Genomic DNA, 9,984 nt, shown 5'->3' with positions numbered 1-9,984 from the left:
CGGTACATCCCTGAGTGCTTGTGGGGACATTCAATGCCATTAGTATTATTTTTACATTTTCAAGAAAACAATTTGGCTGCCTTCGAATGAATTTAAGTGGGATCTGTTAAAAATAAATAAATAAATAAAGCAGTAAATAAAAATAGAATTGCTACATCTGTGCCTTAAATTAGCCTAAAATGTCAACACATTCGTTCCTGGTGATGCAAAAATGTCCCTTTAAATACGACTTTTGATCCCACAATTATTTTCCATCCCAAGATTTCAATTTGCATGACTCTTTCAAAGTTGAATTTCTACAATTGACGGAATTTTCCTCCATTCAAAGCACAAAGCAACAATTTCCGGAAGGGTGTCTTCCTACCGAAATTGTTGCTCAGAGGGCCCAGTGTATTTGGTTTCAATATAATTTAATAACACAAAGTACCAGCATGTACAGTACAATGCTGAAGAATTCTCTCAACACCGCACCATTCAGTTTTTTTTTGTCGAGCCACCATTTTGGCCTGAAAATACATCCAATAGAATTTGTCATAGGACATTCGTTAATCATTCAGTGCCTATGACGAATACATTCGTCGAACAAAATAGTCACGCTGCCCTGCTTTTGACGAACACATTTCTTAAATTAGCCTAAAATGTCAACGCTACGCATTGAAACACACAAACACAATCCTCGAAATATAATTCAGATTTGCTATGCACAGGAGCAATCTTAGTAATTTAGAATTAAGGAAAACTCAATTTGATTCCGAAAGGGATACTCATGTATTCAAGAGCGTATTTTCCACATTTGATTTTGCTAAAATTTGTAGGGTTTTGCATGTGTGCCCACAAATGATGGCATCGAATGAACACGTCTTGCCACAATGACTGCAACCCCTAATTGAAAAGACAAACTGAGGAAAAGCGTTCTTGTCGTGTCCAAACAAGCCACTCGAAAAGGGAGGTGGGTCCAGATGCCGCTTGTCTTTCAGGACTTTAAGCTCATGAAAATGATGCCCGCGGCAACTATCAGAAAGCCCACCGTACCCTCGATCATCTTGACATGCTTCCACTTAAGCAGCTTCTGCTTGCGCGCCTCCACTGCACGCTGCCTTCTGACTCGCATTTCTTGCTCCCTCTGCAGCTGCTCGCCGTAGTGGGCCTGGTAGAAGGCGTCAAAGTCATAAATGGGCCTCCCTCCTGTTTGGGAGAAGCGCCTGGAGGTGGTCTGCTGCTGCTGCTGCTGTGCCGATCCTGAAGATCTGCTTGAGGTCTCTTTGGAGGGGGGTCTTCCCGGACCGTGGACATCCGCCATGCTCAGGATGCCGCGGTCGTACTTCCTCCTCAGACCTTTGTTGCCCAGCACGGTGTAGGCCTCGCAGATCTCAGAGAAGCGCAGCGCAGACTCTGCGCTCCCGAGGTTTTTGTCTGGGTGGAAGATAAACGACTGCTTGTAGTAGGCAGTCTTGATTTGAGACTGCGTGGCATTGGGGGACACTTTGAGGATGTCATAATAGGCTGTCCTGTTTCTGTACAAGACGTCATTTTTAGAGTCTTTTGTTCTGCTGTAGCTTCTGGATTTAAAAGCACCAGAATGCCGCCTCTCTGGTTTATACACTCGGATGAGGATGCAGAAAGCTCGCAGCTGCTGAGATGATGTGACGAAGGGGTACAGGTGACCGGAAATTGCTCCTCCGCTCCCGAAAGACCTCCGGGGTCGAATGCTAAACGCCTCTCTAGCATGAACAAACCCAGTAAAACGATTTAAGTTCAAGTTCAAACTAATTTCAGTCACCTGATGACTTCTTGCCATTCGCCTGACTTGTATTTGGGATCCTACCGCTTTGCTTTGCAGCCAAATGTCGCCTTCGTTCCCCGTTAAAACATCTTTTTTCCGACTTGCAGTAAAAGTGCACTTTTCTCGCCGAGTTTCGGGAGGTTCCCTGCAGCAAACCTGTCGATTTTGGCCGTACCTGAAACTGGACAAGCGGAAAATTCCGCTGGCCAGCTTGTGGGCGACCTCTGCCATTTCCCCCCTCACGTTATCCAAAAGGAAAAATAAAGTCAAGTTCCGTATACGTCACGTCGCAGTCGACCAACGCGAATCGACGTGGAAAAAAATGATCGAGCCTGACCAATCACACAACAGAATATGCTACGCCCATTTTTAACCATTTTAATAACGTCAAACGATGTATGTATCAAAGACCATTTAACAGTTACATATCTCCATCTTTTTGCATTTTACTATTTTCAAAATTAGTTTTTAGGCCTAAAGGTTGACGGTAATTTACTCGGGAAGTGACGTCATGCGGACTTCGGAGGACCAAGTCTGTCAATTTGGACACAGCGCTCGTGTGTACGTTGTAGGTTGAAGAAGACGGCCACACGATGGCGACATACTTAAATTTTCTCTATAATTCACCCGGTACTTCGTCGAGGAAGAGCTCGCTCCTGCTGTTGAGTCAACACATTGAGCCCGCATGTGTCTTCCAATTATCTTCTTTTTCATAAGGAAACTATATTAACGTCTTCTCTTTGGATACTAACTAGTTACCATGAGCTCCTGTCGACGACCGGAGCACATGGCTCCTCCAGATGTGGTCAGTTCTTGTTTGTATCTCGGCTAACAGCAGCTTCAATATGAACTGGACGCTTTGCTAGCTTGTTTTTAGCCCTACGTCAAATGATGTGTCATTTAACACGAATACAACAACGTGAAATGTTTGTTTTAACTTTTGATATTGTGCATTTTTCGCTTCACAGTTTTACAATACAGAGGAGGCCAAGAAATACTCTCAGAAGTAAGTCTGCTAAATTCACACTGTCACAGCTTGTTAACTTTAATCATAACTAGAACACACTTCTTGTTGGTTTTGGCTGACGAGGTTTGAATGTGGTTTAATTTGTAAGCGTTTTTTGCACCTCTACATTAAAGCTATGCAATGATATAATGTTATATATACTTTGTAATGTGTGTAGGTCATACATGTTTCATTACATTCTTCAAGTTAGTAGATGTGATCAAATAAAACACATGCTGTGATTAGGTATGTTTCTCTAAAAACCTTTTCTAATGTCAAAAGTCTACTGAGAGGATGTTTAAAAAAAACACAAAAATTTTTTACCATTTGCCAGCTCTCGTATGATTGAGATTCAGACGCAGATGTCAGAGAGAGCCGTGGAACTTTTGAACCTTCCAGAGGGACAGCCATGCTTTCTGCTGGATGTGGGGTGAGCTGATGAAATTGTCATTGACTTATACAAGCCAGAAAGCTAAAAATCTTTTTTTCGAAATGTGTTCCTTGGACACTTCGTAAGGTGCACTTGGTGTTGATAAAAACTGACTTATTGTTGCATAAGCAGAACTTGTCTGTAAATTTATTGTCATGGATATCTTTGGTCGTAATGTTGTACTAAACCTAAAATCAATTGAGAGTAATCTTGACAGTCAATGGAAAAAGTGTTGTTTGATAAATACATTACGTACACATCACTATTGTTTTTGATGCCTTTAGCCTCATTAAGGGGAACTTCTTGTCAACTGAATATTTTTGTGTGTGTTTTTGTTGCAAAGCATTCAGCGGTTTTATTATTTTTATTATTTTCCTCTCAGGTGCGGTTCAGGTCTGAGTGGCGACTACCTGACAGAAGAAGGACACTACTGGGTGGGAGTCGACATCAGCACATCAATGCTGGGTTAGTCTGAGCATTATTGTCTGCTGCATTGAAGTGATAGTGATAATGAGAAGTATAACTGTATGTTTCTCCAGATACAAGCTGTTGGACGCAGAATTTATTGTCATTTATAGAATTGCACACAGGGTAGTTAACCAAACACAGTACAACCTTGTCAGACAAAAGTCCGCTAACTTAAAGGGACGCTTCATTAACGTTAAGATTGGCACTTTTTAATAGGTTTGTATGTAAAAATGACAACAGTACTAAAATGCGGCCTGCAGGCGGGTATGGATCTTCATCAATGTTACGCTGTTATAAACTTTTAAGCAAAGGATATCTGAACACAAACAGTGCAATGGTACGTGCATAGAAAAACTAAAAACTACTGAATATTACTGCATCTTACTGATCAGTTGTGAACATCTGATTGTGAAAGCAAAGCAATTACACATTTGTATGATTTGTATCAGATGTGGCCTTGGACCGAGCGGTAGAAGGAGATCTTCTTTTGGGTGACATGGGCCAAGGGATGCCTTTCAGACCGGGAACATTTGACGGCTGTGTTAGGTACCAATTTTTCTCAGGTTGGATGCGGAATATTTTAGGTTAATTAATGAACCATGCTGTTGTTTTTGCCCCCTGTCAGTATTTCAGCTCTCCAGTGGCTCTGCAACGCCGACAAGCGAACGCACAGTCCTCCCAAGAGACTTTACACTTTCTTTAGTACTCTTTATTCTTCTTTGGTGAGTTTTCAGATTATGGATTTATTTACAGTGGGGAGGTTGAACCGAGAATGCCTTTTACTTTCTGGTCATGCAGAAAACAATGTGAATATGATTTTAATTATATTGTTATTTTCTTAATGATTTTTTTTTTGCCATTTTTAATTGTTTTTTTACACATTTGAACATAATACAAATGTTCTATTATTTTTTTGCAAATTTTTCTCTTTTGTAACATTAAAGAAATACAAGTGGTCAAGGATTGTAAAATAGTAAAATGTTCTGTTTCTAATTCATATCTTTATTGCTGTATGCATTAAGAAACCAGAAAATAAGTTATTTTATTGATTATATATGTATATATTTTTTAAATTAGCTCGCCGATTAATCAGTTACTCCAATTTTACTCTGACAAATATTACAATCAAGATTGGCCTAAAAAAAAAAATAGCTACATCAGTTGGGCCCTATTTTTATATCTGTGCATATTGTGCAAATTATTGTTATCACAACCTTACTCATTTTCCACTTTTCAGTCAAGAGGCGCCCGGGCCGTTTTTCAGCTCTATCCTGAGAACTCCGAGCAGGTAAACAAGAGTACAAAATGTCCTCCGATGGTCGTTTAGTAAGTTTCCATCACTCATCCTCTTCACTTGTTTTGCCCTCCTGGCAGTTGGAACTGATCACGTCGCAGGCCATGAGAGCGGGCTTCAGCGGAGGCATGGTGGTGGACTACCCCAACAGCACCAAGGCCAAGAAGTCCGCAGATCACTTTCTGTTTGTGGCACTCGAATAGCATCTGGCATTGTTGCTCATTGTGCTTCTCTCCAGGTTCTTCTTGTGTCTTTTTGCCGGCGTGACGGGCGTCCTGCCCAAGGTAAGTTCGCTAACTATCAATGAAATGGCACAAAGTAGAGCTGGGCGAGTGATTGAATTTAGTTATTAATTTGAGATTATGGGATTTAGAATTGAGTTCAATAATATTTTTTTTTCAAAGCATGCAAAAATCATTAAAATCGGAAACAGGATTTTTGTGTGTGGGGGGGGGGAATCTGAGATTTTATTGAAATCTTTATCGCCCAGCTCTATTAAAAATGATAACCATGTGTATAACAGTACTTGCTGCTTTCTAAACGTCAGGGTTTGGGCTCCGTAACGTCGGACAGGAATGTTCCCAACCAGGTCCAGTATTCAGGACAAAGGTAAAAAGATGCAAGTGTTGTTTACGCGGATGCAATAACCTGCTTGTGATAATCACGTTTGTGTGTCTGTTTGATGAAACCCTGAAAGCCTCCAATCGTCCTCTCTCTTTTTATGATGTTAAGATGGCGCCTCGGGCCAAATGTGCGCCGCTAGGAGATTGTTGAATTTATCTTTCTTTCATAGCTGATTCCTGTGTAACAGCAATTGAGCAGATAATGTGCTCACTGTGTGTGTGTGTGTTTTGAAATATGAGCCTCTCTCTTGTTTTACTTTAACATCCAGTTTGGTGAGTCTGTGACAGTCCTGGTGAGACGGGGTCGAATATAATGACATGGAAAGGCAAAAAGCCACTTAAAGCACATTAGACCTCGTGTTTACCTAATGTTGCGCAATGCTTGGTAGCTTTAAATGGTTATGGTCACGCATTGCAGCTAAAAAAAATATATCTATCATAATAATGGCGATCTTTGCACTTGAATACACGCAAACGGAAAGTGGTTTTGTTTTAAATGCCAGTAAGGCATCAAATGCAGCTACAATGTGTGGAGCCACTTTCTTTTCTAAGGAGGCTTTTCCATACATTCGTCTTGAATATTAAAAGTGGCTTTGAAATCGAAAAAGCCCAAAAACTTATTTTATTGAACCCTTATTTTTCTTGGCAAGGCAGTTGAGAAGAGGATTTCATTTGCAATGCCAACCAGGCTGCAGACAACCGTAAAACAAAAGAAAAACATAAAATGTAAAATAAGTCAATAAAAATCAAATAAACAATGATTTTAAAAATATCTAAAATAAATAGCGTAAAATAACACGTAATTAAAAATTAAAGATACAAAATAATGAGAGTATAAAAAAAATAAGAATACAAAGATAACGTCAGCAAGGCAGTAAGATTAAAATCTAAACAACTTAATATATTAACATTTAATATATGTTCCTATATTAAGTTAATAATAAATGTTGATAATGTAACATAAATAAGAATACAAAATACTTAACAATATATAAATAAACAAAATACAAAACAACAAACATGAGCTATACAACAAACTATGAACAAGAACAACCATTAAAATAGGAATACAAATATCTGTAAAAACAATTACAATATGAATACTCGTGCACAAATTGAAAATATTTTTGTTACTGAATCCTCTTCCAACTCCCACCATGTCCGATAATAGAATAAACGATCACATGAAGGTGGCTCAAACGGTCTGGGCATCACATGTGTGTCAGGTTCAGTCATACCTGAGTTCATGATGCCAGCAGGCCAAGAGGAAAAAAAAAAAAGGTTGTCGTCCTGCCTGATGCGAAACCACGTCAGGCGGGTTTTCCTGCCTTTTACATGCGATGAATAATTGCACGTTACAAACAAATAATCTCCTCTCTCTGTTCCTGTAAAGATGCCGATTCAAAAACATGAAGGGAAAATCGGTAAAGAAAGGCCGAGATTGGATTCTGGAAAAAAAGGAGAGGAGGCGCAGACAAGGACGGTATGGGCTCTGCCGTTACATTCTAATTACAGTCCGTTTTCCAAATTGTGTCACTTGGCTCATCCGTGTGATGTCGTCCTTCAGGGAGGTGCGGGCTGACACCAAATACACTGGACGTCAGAGGAGACCTCATTTCTAGCTGCCACTTGGACAACTGGGCCTTCATTAGGACACTCACACGCATGCAGTCACGTCTACAGTGAATGGATTTAATCTTGTTTTTTTTTTTTTTTTTATTGGAATACATTGAGGTCTTTCATTTTTAATACCTGACTTGATGATGACGTGTACAAGGTCCAGAACGAACAATCATATACCATACTGTACATGTCCAAACTCTTGCATTATTGACCATATTTTCTCAATCAAATCAAACAAGGTCATCAAATTTTTGACAATTTTCATGACCACTCGTCACCAAACATTTTCTAAACCATCAAGTGATGACTACCAACCTGGTTGACGGCATCATAGTTTCGCATCATATTTCCAGGCAATTCTTTTGTTATTGGGGGGAAAAAAAATCAGTTTCTCAACTAACACACAGGAACTGGTTGATTAAAGATTGTGCAGTTGTAGCTGATGATTTGACTCAAAGTATATGTTGAGAATTAAAAAAAAAATGCTTACTGATCATGTAACTCAACCTTTTGTTATTTTGTATTTTTAGTCGTGATGAATCATCCATTGTGGAGTTCTGGGTTTGAATCTTTCCATTGTGGATTTTTTGCATGTTTGGTTCAGAAAATGAAAACTCAAAATCAGTGGACGATTTGGTACTAAACTGCACAGATATTTAAATAAAACACTAATAATAATGAAATTTTATTTTCCACCACTTCCGCTGCCATCGACAAATAATTGCTGGTCCGCAAAATCTTGGTCTTTGCATGAACCGGTCCCTGACAGAAAAATGTTTGGGGTCCATTGCGCTATATGACGGCTCATAAACATTTTTGAATTTACTGCTACTTCTTGGCTCTAATGATTTTGAAGGGCTACCAGTTGTGACCACACTTCCAAAGTAGTCAATTTAATTAAAATTCTGATTTGTCTTAAATTTGTAATTGTGCCGATAAATCATTTTTCGTCTGCTCGCTTTTCTCCACTAATACTGTGATTTGGTGCTTCCATTGCTGACCTTTGACCTATGGCATAAAATTTTACTTAACCCAAAGTTCGATTTAAAAATCTTATCAAAACACAAAAGATTTGATGCATCTTACTGGTAAGAGTTTTTTGGGGGGAATCGTAATCCAAACAAAATAGACGCAGGTCACCATTTTTAGGGCGGATCCATTTGCAGCCCGTTGATTGGCTGACAGCAGTCCAGGTTGTACCCCTTCTCTGGCCCAAATGAGCTCATCCGCGACTGCAACCCTTGTGGACAAACTCCAGTTTATAAAAAGGAAGAATAAATGAATAGATATTTTGACTTGTCTTGCTTGCAGTGCCCGAAGTGGCCTCACAGGGGGCGTTGTGCACCGACACAACGCAAAAAAAACCCCACCTGGGCGTTATCTCCGAGAGCCCTAGATCGATATTCAATCGCAAACCAATTCCAGCAACCCACCCACCAAGACTCCCCCTCTCTCTTTGCTCTCTCTCTGTCCCTCCCTGTCCTCCCGAGTCCATTCTTCACAATTCAAGTCAACAGGTTCTCCCCAAACCCGAGTCCATTGGACGAGATCGAGGAGGAAGTTGGCGTGCGGAGAATGGGTTAACGGTGTCGGTCCAATCAGCCCGTCGTCGGAACCTGCGAGCGAGGAGGCACAAGAAGAAGGGAGGGTGGTGAGGAAAGAAAAAAAAATTATCGCTTCCTCGTGAAGCCAGCCGTCTGACGCGCATCGCCTGCCCGCTTATTGGCGTGTCCACATCCGCTCCATCATCACCACCATCCCGAAAAATCCACAATGAAGGACCGCATGCAAGAACTTCGACATGTAAGTTGTCCTTTTTTTGCTGTTGTTTTTTAACCTCGGCTGAGAACGTAAAAAGTCCTGAGACGGAGCAACAGTTGTGAGCGATCTGCTTTTATTTCGGGCAGGAAACAGGCGCACACCTTTGAACATTTCCACTTGTTTTCATCTGTTTGTCTTGTTCATTTTGGGCCGTACGTCGCGCTGGAGTTGACATGTCACTTCCGTTTCTCCTTCCTTGGTGAAAGTGTTTCACCGGTGAATGGTGATTTAATCACTATGTCTGCGTGCGAGTGTGTGGTTTCATCGATCCGCGCAATTACGCCTGAGAATTGGTCCCACGCCGCCCATTTCACCTGTTAAATGTCCTGCGTGAGCCCCACGAGCGTCCTCTTGGAGGCAATTATAATATATAACAAAACTAAATTGTCATTCATTTCATTCATTCAATTCGGGGCGTGTAAAAGTGCAAAGAATATTACACGCGTATACACGCACAAGATGATGTAAGATGCGAGTGTTAAGAATTTTGAGCATGGTCAAAGAACAAATTAAACTGTGTGCCATAATCCAATATGGTCATTGAGATGAAATGGAAATATGCAGAGCTGGGCACTTGACCCTTTTTGCCGGTCAGTCCCCCCCCACCCCCACACACACACACCGGCCGCTATCTGGGTAGCCTTCCGGCCTCGACCATCCGGCCTTATTCATATAAATTGTCGGCCCCCCCACCCCATTACGTTACAGTACCCAAGGAAATAAGTAGCACAGTATAGGTAGTGGCGCTTTTGACGCGTTTGGACGCATTTTTGGTTGTTTACCCACTTGGCCGCGACCACGTCACACGCCTGTGTGCGGATTCGTGGGCCGGACTGAAATCCACTTCCGGCCTTTGTTAATCGAACCTTTTTTCCCCCCAGTAAACCAAATGGGAGTGTCAATAAAATGATTTAGTTTTTTTTTTTTTTTTTTTTT

General features: G+C 40.8%; 3 protein-coding genes across 6 annotated transcripts in view; 2 read left to right on the top strand and 1 right to left on the bottom strand.

Moving 5' to 3' along the window:
* Positions 1-754: 754 nt before the first annotated feature.
* Positions 755-2,106, bottom strand: dnajc30b (DnaJ (Hsp40) homolog, subfamily C, member 30b). The gene has a single exon (XM_088301108.1). It carries the CDS (start codon positions 2,012-2,014, stop codon positions 974-976), a length of 1,041 nt encoding a protein of 346 aa, XP_088157234.1. The 5' UTR covers positions 2,015-2,106; the 3' UTR covers positions 755-973.
* A 272-nt stretch (positions 2,107-2,378) lies between these two features.
* bud23 (BUD23 rRNA methyltransferase and ribosome maturation factor) lies at positions 2,379-7,733 on the top strand. The gene is made up of 12 exons (XM_088301111.1): positions 2,379-2,588; positions 2,752-2,789; positions 3,124-3,219; positions 3,602-3,684; positions 4,137-4,233; positions 4,313-4,409; positions 4,925-4,975; positions 5,062-5,147; positions 5,220-5,265; positions 5,529-5,590; positions 6,998-7,087; positions 7,172-7,733. Exons 1-12 carry the CDS (start codon positions 2,544-2,546, stop codon positions 7,224-7,226), a joined length of 846 nt encoding a protein of 281 aa, XP_088157237.1. The 5' UTR covers positions 2,379-2,543; the 3' UTR covers positions 7,227-7,733.
* Positions 7,734-8,411: 678 nt separating this feature from the next.
* stx1a (syntaxin 1A (brain)) overlaps positions 8,412-9,984 on the top strand; it is a 41,217-nt gene continuing 39,644 nt past the window's right edge. For 3 of the 4 annotated variants that reach the window (XR_015844277.1, XR_015844276.1, XR_015844278.1), the window contains exon 1: positions 8,412-9,030. Coding sequence is in view for 1 of the 4 variants with exons in the window: in XM_088301110.1 (XP_088157236.1) it covers positions 9,001-9,030 (30 nt within the window). In the remaining 3 variants the exon portion in view is untranslated. The remainder of the gene's footprint in view (positions 9,031-9,984) is intronic. The other variant, XM_088301110.1, reaches the window with a different exon arrangement.

Source organism: Idiotropiscis lumnitzeri, chromosome 7 (assembly GCF_059441095.1).
Source record: "Idiotropiscis lumnitzeri isolate Australia: NSW breed Sydney's pygmy pipehorse chromosome 7, RoL_Ilum_1.0, whole genome shotgun sequence".
NCBI classification, from domain to species: Eukaryota; Metazoa; Chordata; class Actinopteri; order Syngnathiformes; family Syngnathidae; genus Idiotropiscis; species Idiotropiscis lumnitzeri.
The sequence above is the reverse complement of the archived record's forward strand: the minus strand, read 5'-3'. Positions and strand labels throughout refer to the sequence as shown.

Coding starts and splice junctions, on each gene's coding strand:
- dnajc30b (XM_088301108.1), bottom strand. CDS start 2,014: ATGGCAGAGGTCGCCCACAAGCTGGCCAGCGGAATTTTCCGCTTGTCC.
- bud23 (XM_088301111.1), top strand. CDS start 2,544: ATGAGCTCCTGTCGACGACCGGAGCACATGGCTCCTCCAGATGTG. Junction 3,685..4,136: donor CATCAGCACATCAATGCTGG/GTTAGTCTGAGC, acceptor GATTTGTATCAG/ATGTGGCCTTGGACCGAGCG. Junction 5,148..5,219: donor AACAGCACCAAGGCCAAGAA/GTCCGCAGATCA, acceptor GCTTCTCTCCAG/GTTCTTCTTGTGTCTTTTTG.